Source organism: Equus caballus, chromosome 4 (genome assembly GCF_041296265.1).
Source record: "Equus caballus isolate H_3958 breed thoroughbred chromosome 4, TB-T2T, whole genome shotgun sequence".
NCBI lineage: Eukaryota > Metazoa > Chordata > Mammalia > Perissodactyla > Equidae > Equus > Equus caballus.
Window position 1 is genome coordinate 113,180,622 of NC_091687.1, and position 14,706 is coordinate 113,195,327.

General features: G+C 45.5%; 1 protein-coding gene across 3 annotated transcripts in view; it reads right to left on the minus strand.

Annotated features, from left to right (window-relative positions):
- Nucleotides 1–10,061, minus strand: part of NCAPG2 (non-SMC condensin II complex subunit G2) — a 71,895-nt gene extending 61,834 nt beyond the window's left edge. The window contains exons 1-5 of one of the 3 annotated variants that reach the window (XM_001915105.5): nucleotides 9,920–10,061; nucleotides 7,744–7,855; nucleotides 3,751–3,939; nucleotides 3,298–3,412; nucleotides 1,669–1,823 (exon numbers count right to left, since the gene is read on the minus strand). In XM_001915105.5, the coding sequence (XP_001915140.1) occupies nucleotides 1,669–1,823; nucleotides 3,298–3,412; nucleotides 3,751–3,939; nucleotides 7,744–7,821 (537 nt within the window). In that variant the 5' untranslated portion in view covers nucleotides 7,822–7,855; nucleotides 9,920–10,061. Of the gene's footprint in view, nucleotides 1–1,668; nucleotides 1,824–3,297; nucleotides 3,413–3,750; nucleotides 3,940–7,743; nucleotides 7,856–8,154; nucleotides 8,741–9,181 lie in introns of those variants that run through there. The other 2 variants (XM_005613932.4, XM_023640123.2) reach the window with 2 other exon arrangements.
- Between the last annotated feature and the right edge of the window lie 4,645 nt (nucleotides 10,062–14,706).

Here is a 14,706-nt window from a genome sequence, read left to right on the forward strand (position 1 = left end):
TGGTCCAGTGGTGTAATGGTTAAATTTGCACACTCCACTTCAGTGGCCTGGGGTTCACCAGTTTGGATCCTGGGTGCAGACCTAGCACCACTCATCAAGCCATGCTGAGGCAGCGTCCCACACAGAAGAATTAGAAGGACCCACAACTAGGATACACAACTGTGCACTGGGTCTTTGGGGAGGGAACAAAAAGGACAAACAAATGATGGCTTAAGGATAAATTCTGACACAAACAAGAGTTTTTCATCACTCTATGGCCAGCAGGGAAAGTGAGATAGCTAGCTGAGGCTGCATAAACCCGAATCCTCCTTGGAGGCCACAGTGAGACAGACCTCCCACGGATGGGGGAATGTGAATAGGTACGAGCTTTCTAGAAAGTTGTTGGCAATGTGTTTCAAGAGCTCCAAGCTCAAACCTCCAAGCCTCAAACTGCGAATTTCATTTCTAGGAACCTCTCACAAGGAAATAAAGATACAAGGGAGGAAGTCAAAGAGAAATTCCTAAATATCCCTAAAACAACAAAGACCACCTTGGGTGGTGGAATTGTGGATGATTTTTATCTTCCTCATTTTCCCTTTCTTTCATTTGTCTAATTTTCTAGGATGAACATAAGCATCTGTTGCTGTCTTGATCAGGGAAAAACTGTTCTTTTTCTGGATTTCTGAACTGTACACCAAAGATTAAAGGATGAGAAACAGCCCAAGTCACATCCAATCGTCAAACACGCTCTCTGTTGGCCTGGTGGGAACTTCCTCAGATCTGGGCTGAGGTCTGAAACAGTCCCACCCCACCTGCCTTTCTGCCCACCCCCACGGAGTGGCACCTGAATCTGGGTCTGAAGGCTCTCCAAGACGACTCCTGCCCCCTCTGTCCATCACCACGCACATCCAATCCCGTCCAATCCCCTCGTGGGATCTGCCTCTCAGAAGACCACACCAACACAGGCAGCTACACCCAATCGCCTATCTCAGTGTCTCATCCCTTCTTTGCTACTAAAAAGATCCCCACTTTTGTTAACAGTGGCAACGTATCCCTTTAAAAGCTCAATCTCCATTTGCAGATGTGGCCAGGTGACAGACTCTGGCCTTGGATATAAGCAGAGAATTTCTGAGAAGGTCTGGCCCTTGCTGTTCCCCTGCCTGGAACTCACACAAGAAGGCGGAGGTTGGGGCTGGCCCCGTGGCCAAGTGGCTGAGTGGTTAAGTTCGAGTGCTCTGCTTCAACAGCCCAGGGATTTGCCGGTTTGGATCCTGGGCACGGACATGGCACCGCTTGTCAGGCCATGCTGAGGCGGCGTCGCATATGCCTCAACTAGAAGGACCCACAGCTAAAAATATACAACTATGTACTGGGGGGCTTTGAGGAGAAAAAGGAAAAATAAACTCTTTAAAAAAAAAAAAGGGGAGAGGTAGAGTAGCTGCCTTGCAACCATGAAGCAACACAAGAGAGGACAAGGCCCACACACCAAGGGAGAAGAGGAGACAGCCTGCATACGACCACCACGTGGAGCTGCTGCCCACCCCAGCGCCCACCTCCAAACTGCTTACAGTTCAAAAACCCTGCTGTGGAGGCCACTGCAGTCAGCCCACTCACAAGCAAGCACAACTCCTAACTGATATAAAGACACGCACTTTTTAGTAAAGTATATATTTTAAAAAGTAAACGTACTGTTTTAGTCTCGAGACTCTTCCTTAACAGCATGATAAAAGCCGTCTTCCCCATGTCTTCTTTGGCAGGCAGGCCTTTCTCCCACCACATAACACACAGATCCTGAATGGAACTCTGCAGCTTCCGTTCAGATTCAGGTAACGCATATAAAATACCTGAAACAGAGCACAGTGACTGTTCAACTAGTAAAGTAAATCAGTATTAGTTCAGGTTCAATAGTGTAGAGCGCTATGACTTACAAAGGTCCATTAAGCAAAAATTAGTTTAACTCACCAAAGATTTATATACATTATTTATAGAATACAAATGATGTTAATTAAAAAAATTGTTTTACTACTGTTATAAAGGCAGATCCAGTAGAATGGAGAATTTTAGAACTGGAAGACTAAAAGAGGTCATATTGCCCAAACCCTTAATTTAAGAGAGGCAGACATCGAGGCCACCCAAGTGTAAGCGCAAGGACGCCCATGGGAACACTTAACCCCAGAGCCAGGTCAGGTCTACTGATGGCTAATCCACTACAACTATCCCTCAGTGTGCTGGCCTCAAAGTATGGCTCATTGGTGAAAACAAGTAAAATCAACTATTATAATGAATACAAAAACTGCAGTGCTTTTATTAACAGAAAAGCTCAAGAATTAAATTATTAATAATGTGCTCATAATTATAATCCATAGATATCTGAATGCCATTATACTAATGTAAAATTCCCAAATTAATGGGAAGTTGGGAGCAACTACAGTATTAGCACTAATCATTTTATGCAAGTTATGTGGCAACTGTGCAAATAAACAAACTGGTAGTAACACTCACAACACATTTCGGAGCTTTTTTGCATTGATTAGGGATGACTTCTTAATAAAACGCTGTATTCCAATTTAAGAATTCTGAATAAAACAGCATTCTAAACAGATGTATAAATCCAAGTGACGCTGAGAGTGAAAAACTCGATGAGAGAATTTGTCACACGGAACCGATTATACTCACATAGTGAGAGGTGAGGGTACTTGGGAGGTTTTTCTTAAAAATCATTACTTAAAATTACTTTTACATCTTTTATATCTATAAAATAATTTTATATAAATATTCATAATCAGATCATCTCATTAACTCAGACTAGTTTTCCTCCTAAATTAATAACTACAGTTTTACAGTTTAGTTAAAACTTGAAAAGTACCATGATATAAATTTCAGTACAGTAAAGCTCTCCTAAGAGTCATCAATTATTCCGCAGGTCGTGTTCAAAACACATTTAAAGAAAAAAATTCAATGTCATAAATGCTTGATTAAATTGAAACTACTTGGCAGTAACCACCAGCAGAGAAAGTTATAATCAGACTATTTTTCCTGATTATTTCCTATTTTTCATTGGTCCTGTAGGTCAAATAGACACTCCTGAAAAACCTGCAAACAATAGCATTCTCACCATCTAAAACATTCATATGTGGCTTAAACTAACTACTCAGGATAGCTCATAAAATACTCCTCCTCCTTTTCTAGCTGAAGTAAAGAGCTTGAGGGCAAAGTCCTGCCTCATTTCTGCCTCTAGTTCACCACTGGCTTCCTTCTGCAGAGCCTTATTTAGATGCCCCACTTCTAAATAGGCTGCATTATAACAAGTCAACTTACCATTTAATATGACAGCACATTCCAGTAAGGCTTCATAGTTCTCATTTTCATTTATTACAGACACAGAAGCAAGAATCACAGATGTAATTGCATGAATTATTTCTATGTTTTTTTTCTATAAATGAAAAAAATCAAAGTATGAGTAAATTAAAATCAACTTAAAACTCAATTTTTAAGAGAAATGTAAAAATTACTAAATTTATAAAAATCAAGCCACATTTCTAGCTTATTAAGTTGAATACAAGTTTGCTGTCTGAAAACAAGAGCAATGTTGAACAGTATCTTAATAAGGGTGGGACTGGAAAACGTGAAACTACAATAAATACACTTCTAATATTCTTGACTTCTAATTTAAAATTTTTCCTTAACTTAAAATCCAACTATACTCAATAAACAATTATTTTTTTAACAAACAAAAGGGAAAAATTTTTAGTTTTGAAAGACCAATGCTACCATTTTTGCACGACACTCTGTTTCCATATTATCTTCACCCTGGGCTTCCTCTGCCTGCCACCCATCCACAGGGCTCTCTAACAACACATCTGTCAATAAACTCTTGAGACGTTGCCATAGCTCTTCCTTCTGTTTCCTTGATAATTCATCTAGTAATTCATTTAAGTTGAAAGGGTCAGAAGCATCTTTCTGTAAAATAAATAGCAAGTATTACATTTCAAATACAAAAAGTTAGTTCTACCCTTTTTATAATGGCGTCAAAAGAAAAGATTAAGAGCTAACTTAGTGACAAGTTCAAGAGTTTGGTTGTAGTTTTTGAAATCCACTCCTAAAAGGGAAAAGCACAGGAATTATCAGACAGAAAGTAGCAGATTCTTCTTCCAACTATTCAGCCCTAGTATCCTCATCTTTAGAGCTTAAAATTTAATCAATTTAGCAAAATCCTCTCTAAGATCAATCTGTCCAGATGTCCACCAACTTCAGGCCTATAACTAGGTTACAAAAGTATGCTGGAGCTAAAATAACAATAACAGCAACAATAATAATAACATGGTCATGCCACGTGACTGCATTTTAAGTTTCCAGTCCCCAATCTGACTTGGGCCCTCAAAGCCCACCCTCTAGTCATCTCTAGACAGCCTCCTCTCCCATTAGCCAAGATCCTCTTAACTATCCTTAAAACCTCTGAGCCATCCACCACTTCCTCTCACTCTGAGCAGACAACCTCATCTACTCTTTAATATACTAAACAGAGGCCATTATCAAAAGGGTAGAGAATGCAGCTTAAAGGGACTCCCTATAGCCAATCTGGGACAATGAGTACCAAAACAGTGACAGCAAAGGATTATAACCCATTGAACAAAATGAGAATCAATGAGATCATACTGATAATGAGTAAATAAATAACAGACAATTAGCTAATAGTAGTGGCATGCTACAGAATGCCAATCACTAAATACAGAAGGAATATGAGGTGGAAAAAATCACAATTTTATAGCCATTATAATAATAATTGATTCAGGCAAGAATCATCAATGGATGCTAAACCCAGTGGGTAGAAGTTTGATGAGGAGCAGGGTATTTACCTAGTCTCACCTTCGTCACCCACAGATGACTTACTAATTAAGGAGTAAAGAGCAGCTTCAGAGACTGATCAAAACTACCACCACCAATAATGGGACAAACTGACACCACGTCCCTCCACTGAGGACATAACATCACTCATGTAGTTCCTGCCAAAACACATAAAATAATAACCAGACCATCAAATAAATGCAAATTGAAGGATATGCCACAAAATAGCTGCCTGCACTCTTCAAAACTGTCAACATCATGAAAAATAAAGTAAGGCTGAGAGACTCTCCAGATTAAAGAAAACTAACAAGTCAAGACCACTGAATGCAGGCACTGCAGGTAAAATATTGTACCAATGCCAAACTTCCCGACTTTGAGGATTTTATTGTGATTATCTAATACCTTGGTTCTAGGAAAATACACACTGAAATTTTTAGGGATAATGAGACACAGTGCCTGCACTGACTCTTGGGTGATTCAGAAGAACGTGTGAGTACACAGAAGGATAAGGAAAATATGTGGGTAGCAACGACCAGCACAGCTCAGTAGGGCATTCAGGATTCCTTTGTGTTCCTCTTGCAACTTTCCCTTAACTCTGTAATTATTCCAACAGGAAAGGAGAGGGCAGGCCTGCCCCTCCAGGGCCCTCTAAGGGGACGTCTCCATCCTGACTCCTGCCTCCTCCTCTCAGGAAGTCCACACCTGAGCTGTGCCCGAGTGCGCCTGCCTCAGGCTCTTGGCCCTCCCAACCCTTCTGTCTAGAATTCTCCACCACCTCCACACGGCCCATCTAGCTCTCTATCAAAACCACCCGCCACTCCCATCCTCTACCCTGCTTGATTATCATACACACCTGTCTTCTTGTTTCTCTCCCTCCACCACCAGAACATAAACTCCATTTGGGCAGAAATTTTGCTTTGTATGCTGTATCCCACCCCTCAGAGCAGAGCCTGGCATAGGAGAAGGCACTCAGGACGTGTCAGTTAAATGGTGACTCTCTTCAGTCCTGAGTCCTCTACTCCCAACACTGATCCTTGACCCTCAAACAAAGGGAAGACAGGGTATGGCACAGTTGGCTCTGCTCTGTAATACTTGTTTTGAAATGCCAATTTGTTCCAATGCAAAAGATACATTAGGGAACAATTTGAGCAAAAGGCAAATTTCTGCTTTGCTTATGTGGGATTTCATCCCCAGGAGAATTCAGAAAACTGAGTGGAGCTGCAGGATCACACAAAACACGCACACCCCAAACAGCTGCCAGCTCCTGGGACCCCACATGCGAATGCACCTAGAAGGACGTTTTGTCATCACAGCACCAGTGTGATCCTGTGCTGACTGGGCCACCCAAGTGCTGTATTCTTGCCTTTAAATTTTAAATTAATATTAACTTAGCTTCATCATCAGCAACTTAAGTTTGTGATTTTAGTTAACACTATAGTATGTAGTTTACAACAATCTTTTAGACTTTAAACCACGTGTGTATTGCACATCAATACAAATCATCTACACTCCTACTGCAAATTGTTAGTTATCACTCTCTAATTGCTAATTATCACTAATCTGATTTTCACTGCGTGATCAGAACAAGTGAGGGATGCATCCTCTGCCCCAAGGTCACAAGTATTTTATAGTCGGTACCTTAAATGTTGGGGTTCCTCAGAGCTCTGTCCTAGACCCCTTTTCTCCTACTACACTACAGAGATGATCCTATGCATCCCCATGACTTAAGCTTCCAGCTGGAGCTGACGATGTCCAAATTTCTGTCTCTAGCACCGGCCTGACCCCTGCCTATCAGACATCTCCTGGACATGTCCCTCGGGCAGTCATTCAGCACGTCCCAAATTGAGTCCGTCTTCTTCCCACGTGCATGATCTCGTTGAACGGCACTACAAGTCAGAACCTGGGATGCTCCTTGACCCTTCCCCTGACGCACATCCAGTCAATCAATAGTGCCAGCAGCCCACCACCTGACATCTCACAAAGGCACCCAGGTCTCCCCACTTCCGTGTCCTAATTCGACCACCACTATGAAGGGAAGACTCTTCACTACGCTCTGGCTTCTCCTGTGGCTCTCTTCAATCGTCTTCATGTGCAGCCGAAGCAATATTTCCAAAAGGCAAATCCTATTTTTCTGTCTATCTCTTCTGGCCCACTAGTTTTCTCTCCCTCTTTTGTTCTCTTGCACGCAGGGGACTCTTTGCTTAAAGATAAAGCAGAGATAAAGTCTCTCTGGATAAAGTCTCAACTTCTTAAAACGGCAAAGCAGGCCTGATGTAATCTAGGTCTCATCCCCAGGGCTCAGCTCCTGCCCAGTCCTCACCTCACATTTCTACACTCCAGCCCTACGAACATCTTCAGGTTCAAACACAACCTGCCTTCCTCAGTCTGTAAAGTTACCCCTTTGGTTAACGGGGCCCCTCCCCACATCCCTTTGACTGGCTGACTTCTGTGTACCTTGTAGCTCTGAGCTCCCAGAGCCTTCCCACTGGGATGGGAACCATTCCATGGCTGGATTTGGGGTCCCACCTGTATCCCCGCCCCAGCCAAGCCCGCACTCTGCTGTATTTACATGCCTGGATCCACCACAACACTGGAAATAACTGTGGACAAAAAAGTATCTGTTTTCCTCACTATGCCACACACACAGCAAGAGATCAATAAACAGTTGTTAGGTAAATAGAATGACTTCACGTCCATCACTCAGCATCCTTACCACATCCTTCTTAAAAGAAAGGAGGAAACACAATTTGTGAATAGCTGCCCATCACCAGGTCTATTTGAGTATAGTTTTTTTTTTAAATAAAGCTTGGTTCCTAAGGATTCACTGAACTGACTATATTTCATTTGTAGACATAATGATTTTAGAAAATGTTTTACATTAACAGTCAAAATCACAATAAAGCTAAACACAATACTTACATCAAGTTGAATGAATTGCAAAAATTCTTCAATCAGCTCCTTAGATACCACTTGTACAAATGTCTCACGTTTTTCCATGACAAACGAAACTGTTCTTCATAAGGCATTTACTCTGTGGAAAACAAAATCATACTGAAACCAACATTTGTAAATATACCTCTTCCTAGAAGATGTAATTTGTTACTAACATCCAAAACTGCAAGAAAATTCCTGTACCACCTATGGTAGACAGTTTCTAACAATACTCTGGCATAAAACAAGTTACAATATCTAAAGAATAATGTGCTCATTTTCTTTACTGAGGCGAGTATCAATATCACATCGTGTTATTATCAACTGTTCATGAAGCTGCCAATAAGGAAAGAGGACTGAGGGGCTCCAGGAGGCGCGCCTCCCCTCCCTTGTTAGTACCTTAGCAAGATGCTCAGGCAGGTGCGAGTCAGCTCAGCAAAGAGCGGGCTGGCCCAGCCACTGAACCCTGAGCCGCCCTTTCCAAAGCGCCGTCTCTCCGTCAAGAATCCCAGTCAGGCACCTCGTTATGCAGTGTGGCACTGGGGTCCCCTGGGAGCTTGTTAGCACCTGCACTGGGTGCGCCCAACCACAGCACGCTCCTCCCCACCCCTGCGAGGAACAAGAGCTCAGGGGATTGTGTGCAACCTCCTTCCCTGCCTGTGTTTCCCCTAATAAATCCTATTTTCCATTACACCACCTGGTGCTAGCACTGCCCTCTTTGACATCAACCCAAAGATGAAGTAATAGCAAAATGATGGAACATGCACACAACAGGACCCCTCCCTTTAAAAATAACTGAAAACCTCCTGCACCGCTTTAAAAGAGCAATATGGAAAATTATTGGTACCAACGGCAATAATTACAGGGATAGAGAGTCATCCTAAATACAGAACCCCAGATCTTAGTGTCTAAATTAAACCAAAAAAATAACTTCCCCAAGCAACACCATGAAGTCTGGCCTCCTCACGTCTCAACTCAGATGTCTGAGCTGTGAAGCAGAGCTTCCTACTGGCCGAGCGGGCGGGGAGGGCAGCCAGCAACAAGCTGGACAACTAACAATGGCTAGTACCAGCTCACGAGTTAAAAACAAACAACCTTCCAAAAAGGTGCAGCCAAGCACACGGAACCAAACAGCCTAAAGTGGCAAGTGCGTGAACCCTCCCCACTTTCGGGAACCCTCGTAACTTTTCCGGTTGCCTCTCTTTCCAAGCACTTCCCTTGGCACTTTCGCCTTCACACTAATCTCCTTCCACCAGACCACGTCTGTGACCACGCTGCCCTGTTCTCTCTGACACTGGCGACTACAGTTCTTTAGGGTACTCCCTTTTCAACTCAGTCTCTCTCTCAAAGTGCACTACTGTACTATTCGCACACAAGCCCTCCCCCTCCAGCCAGATGCCAGTTCCAAGGAGAGGGATCATCTCACCAGCAGTTATCTGTCCCCACTGCAGGCTGCTCTTCACGCAGGAGGTCTGGCACTGAGGTAAGATGAGCACTAACAAGGAGATCCCTGTCACCTTGTCACCGCCTGCAGGCTGTGTTCCAGCCCTCCCACAAAGGATGAGAGACGCTTGGCGACAGGTTCCCCCAGGACACAAGGGCTCAGGGAACTGATCCTCTCTGAGATCCTCTCCTCAGGTCCAGGCCAGGGGTCCCCTCTGGGGTCAGTCCCCGGGTCCAGGGCAGGGGTCCTCTCTGGGGTCAGTCCCCGGGTCCAGGCCAGGGGTCCTCTCTGGGGTCAGTCCCCGGGTCCAGGGCAGGGGTCCTCTCTGGGGTCAGTCCCCGCGTCCAGGGCTGGGGTTCCTCTCTATGGTCAGTCCCCGGGTCCAGGGCTGGGCGTCCTCTCTGGGGGCCAGTCCCCGCGTCCAGGGCTGGGGGTCCTCTTGGGGGTCAGACCCAGGGTCCAGGGCTGGGCGTCCTCTCTGGGGTCAGTCCCCGGGTCCAGGGCTAGGGGTCCTCTCCGGGGTCAGTCCCGGAGGGAAGTCACGGAGCGTCAGCGCGCCCAGGACCCGGGCGCCCGCCTCTCCCGGGGCCGCCTCAGAGCCGCAAGTCGGGATCGCGGCCCACGCGGAGGCTGCGGTGCTGGGGACTCGACGCGCCCGACCCCCGCCGTTTCTTGGCGCCCTAACCCGAGCCCTCCGTCGGCCGGCACCACAGCGCTCACCTCGTCCCCCGGACCCGCCGTTTCCCGCGCTCGGACCAGATTCAAACCCGCCCGCCGGCGCCCGCGGCGCGCCCGCCCGCCCGCGCGTCACCACGCGCCGCTCTCGCGAGATCCGGGGACTCCTGGGCGGAGCCGCTTGGGGGCGAGAGGCTCGCCCCTCCCGCACTCGGGCCCCGCCCTCACGCCCGCCCCCCGCGCACACGCTCGGGCTCCGCCCACACGCTGCGGCCCCGCCTCTTCCACGTGAGCTCGGATCCTGGCATTTTGTCTGGCGTGTAAATTTATCATTGGCTTAAATGACTGACACTGATGCAATCTTTGATATAATTGTAAAGATTGACTCTTAATACTGTGACATCCCTCTTTATATACTTCCAGCGAAATCTGAATACTCTTAATAATTGGATACCTGGAATTCTTGAACTCATATTTCCATTCCGTGACTCCCACGTAATTCTGTCCTAACCGTAACATCAATTTTTGTTATGCAGTTATTGCAGATCATGTCTCCAGCAAAATATATATATAAATATATAAACTGGTATTTTTAATATCTTATGACCACAATGCTCTGGATTGAAAATGTTTTTACATTTATTAGAGATACAAATAGATCAAAACCATATAAATAATCATAAATTTTAAGTACTTACTAAATATAAAACTAAAATTTTGTTGAAACACACCTCAATGCTATGGTTAACACTATTTTTTCAATCAATTCATGTTTCCAAGGATGAATATTTGATTCTGATTTTTCATGTTTATAGATGTAAATACTCAGAAAACTTGTTCACACAAATAAGGAGACAGAAATGAAGAAAAATTAATAGCAATGTCACTCAATTCCTTGAATATGTTTTAGTTAAATACAAAAACCACACACTGATCTATCATCAATTTTTTTAATTTAATTTGTATCAGCTATTAATCTGATTGGGCTTTTCTTCAATTTTTGTTGAAAGCAAAGACTGGGAAGTTGCCTGAAATTCAAAAATATTTTCTAGCCAGTCACTTGGAATCATTCACTTTCTCAGTTTCTAGGAAGTTTATGGGAAAAACTTTACCCAGATACATTAAATCACTATTAATTATATCAGTTACTCTTTCAAGGGACTTCTGTCGATACAGTTTTTTTTGCATTTTTGTTTTTGTTTTTGTTTTTGTGAGGAAGATTGGTCCTGAGCTAACATCTGTGCCAATCTACCTCTACTTTTTTCTTTTTAGGAAGATTAGCCCTGAGCTAACATCTGCTGCCATTCCTCCTCTTTTTGCTGAGGAAGGCTGGCCCTGAGCTAACATCCGTGCCCATCTTCATCTATTTTATATGTGGGACACCTGCCACAGCACGGCTTGCCAAGTGGTGCCATGTCCTCACCCGGGATCTGAACCGGCAAACCCTGGGCCACTGAAGCAGAACCTGTGCACTCAACCACTGCGCCACAGGGTGGCCCCATCATCCTCTACTTTGTATGTGGGTCACATCCACAGCAAGGCTGAAGAGTGGAGCAGGTCTGTGCCTGGGATCCAACAGTAAACTCCGGGCTGCCAAAGCAGAGTGTGCAAAACTTTAACCACTCAGCTATGAGCTGGTCCCCTACAGTTCTTTTTAATAAAAATGCCTTTATTGTTTGCTTTATATACGTTTTCCCCACACCTTGGAGAGCTGCATATTTAACTCACTTAATTTATAGAAAATGTCTGCTAACAATGCAATCGGTAAATCCTGGTCTCATTGTTAAGCCAATCAGCCAAATCGGAATTACCTCTGCTGGAAAAGTCTGAAAGAGTTTCATAAACTACTAAGAAATAAAGAATGTGTCTCCTAAGATCGTGGCCCGTGGGCCCTGCCTGGGCTCATCCTAGTCCTCCTGTCCTCCAACTGGAGTGAGGACCTGGAAGAAGACTGTCCCCTCTGGGTCCAGCATGAACCAACTCACCGGGCTAAGACTTCATCTCATTAGGCTTTAGCTTTTTTTCCTCTTGAGAGGGAAAAGGAGGGCCCCAGAAACCCATGTCCCATGGTGCACTGTGCTCACTGTGCCTCTTGTTCTGTTCATGTTGGTCACTACACAAAGCCCACATTCTGAGACCACCCCTCTTCTCCTGCGTCCCAGTTCCCACAAGCCTCTGCCATATACCTACTCTCTCCCTTCTCCCACTCGACCTGACGTCGGGAATCCTTCCCCTGTGCACTGGGATCCTCAGTCCATTGCCAGCAAAACCCTTTGTGCTCAACCTGTTGTCTGCATGACCTCCCACCTCCGTGCCCCAACAGCCCTCTGTGAGGACATGACCCCTCACAGCTACTGATGCTTGAAACCTCCAGGGTGGATTCTATTTTCCCGACTGAACCCACGCTAACTGGGGGTCTCAGTGAGGTCGAGGGTGGTTGCTCCCGTCCTAGCACAACGCTGCCCGATAGAAATATAACCTGAGCCACAGATGTGACTGTGGACCTCCAGTAGCCCCCCCTAGAAAAGTGAAAATAAATAGGTGAAACAAAATTTAATCATGTGCCTTGTTAAACCCAGTAGATCCAAAATACTGTCGTTTCAATAGGTAACATAAAATTATAGCTTTTCGGGGGTGGGGAGACTGGTCTGTCAGGAAGTGTGTGGCAGTGGGGCAACAGAGGGGGCCCACAAACAGCATGAGGAGCTCAGACCCATGGGGTCAGTGTAGCCACTTAGGCATCTCACACTGAGGCGCCAACCCCGCCCCTCTGTGCAGCACCCCCTGTGTGCTGTGAATGCCAAGCCCCCAGTTTGGGCGCCCCTTCTTCTCACACTGGGCTCTTCCTTGAGCACTGTCACCCCGGCCTAGCTGTCCGCTCTCACCTGGGAACCAATGACTTCTATGTGCACATTCTTGGAGCTCTGGAACTTTCTACAGCTCGCTGCACACCCACTGTGTCCAGAATGGAAGTCCCCGCTGCCCCTCATCTCCACTGAATCCTGCTCCCTCCTCACTCTTCATCTCCACATCCACTCAGTTAACTCTTCCTGGTATTCCGCCTCCTGAATGCGAAATTGATGAAACAAGGCGGGTTCTGAAGCCACACTGCCTGGGCGGTTGGCTTCGCTACCAGCGAGGCTTGTGACCTTGGACAGGCTACTTAATGACTCTGAGCCTCAGTTTCCTCACATGTAAAATGGGGACAGTAATGGTACCTCCTTCAGGGGGGGTCCATGCGAGGGAAGCACACGGAGGCCTGCCTGTCAGCCGCTGAATGCAACAGTGTGCCTTTCCCCAACTGAATAGTTCCCAGCCTCCTCAAAAACTCCTCTCCTCTTCACCTTTTCAGGAGCACTTCCCAACCCCCACGCACCCTGGGATGCAGCCTCTGAGCCCTCCTCCTCCCTGCCAACCCCTCAATGGAGGACAAGACTGCGTCTTATTCAGTCCTAGTCCTCAGTGCAAGTCTGGCACGTTTTAGATGCTTGAAGAAAGTGTTTTCTGAATAAACGAATGGATGAGGTATTAGATAATCTCTCTTCTTAAAACTTTACAATGTGGTAATAGGAAGAGGTTTATCGAATTAAAATTGGACTCCATGGCAAGCCAATACAAACTAAGGCTGAAGCTGTTTGCAACATATAGGCTAAAAGGTTTAAAATTTGGCTAAAATACTTTGATAATGGACCGAGTGTAAAGTTCAGTTTTTTAAAACTTTATTTTGTAGCAGACAAAAAATACAATCACATGGGTCAAATTTAAAGGAAACTGCTGTTATCAGTTTTCTGAATATCCTTCCAGAAATATTCTGCCAAATAATAAAATACAAAATTTGTAATTTAGTCATAATAATTGCAACTGGTGGAATAAGCTGAAACAACAGGTCACTGGCTAGGAACCTAATATGGTGCTGACTACAACAAGCATTTCACAGCTATTCTGGGCAAAAGCAACAGGGTGGAGCAGAGCTAAGGGCCTGGCCAGCCAAGAACTAAACAGGATGCTGCAGGGGCCTGAGTCATGAATTCCAGAAAAAGGGGGCCTGGCTAATTGGGAGGCAGTTGCAGGAACATTCCCTTCAGTTTTGTGGTTTTATACAGTACTGTCTCTAAAAGTAAAAGTTTGAAAATGGGAAATGAGGATGTAGATTTATTTGAACAATAATTAAAGAAAACGCAGAAGTAATTGGAAGCTGGAGGCCCACCACCGCCCCCTCCCCCTGGGAACTGGGCCAGCAGGCTCTGTAGGACACCTGCCGAACCCTAGATTGCATGACTCCCTTCGGGAAACACTCAGGAAGGGGTGTAAGGTGAAGACTGGGCGCCCCGCTCTAGGAGGTCAGGCACAGCCAGAGTGCGATTCCCTGTGCAAAAGGGCTGAGCACGCCCCATGGAGGACGGATACCAGGTCTGGGCTCACCGCTTGCAGCCAAGGGTAGGACGGATCTGCTTGTCCAGGAAAAGAAGCTGATAAGCTCACCGCCTGGTGCCTATGGCACAGGTAATAGGGAGCCATAGGCCAAGACATAAGCTCCTTTGGAAATTAATGAAAGAAACCTTAACTAAATTGCAGTCAGGAAGGCCTGAACGGGGAGCTCTCACCCCCATCTCACATTGTCAATTTCTCCAAAGGGGAAGAGACAAGCACTTGCATCTCCTAAGTAGCAGGGAAGTACCTCTACTTTACTACTCAAGGAAGATTTCCCTCTCCACCTGGCAACATCCCAGCCAATCAGAAACGCCACAGCTCACCCAATGAGAAATGCCGCAGCTCAGCCAATGAGAAACACCACAACTCAGCCAATGAGAAACAACGCAGCTCAGCCAATG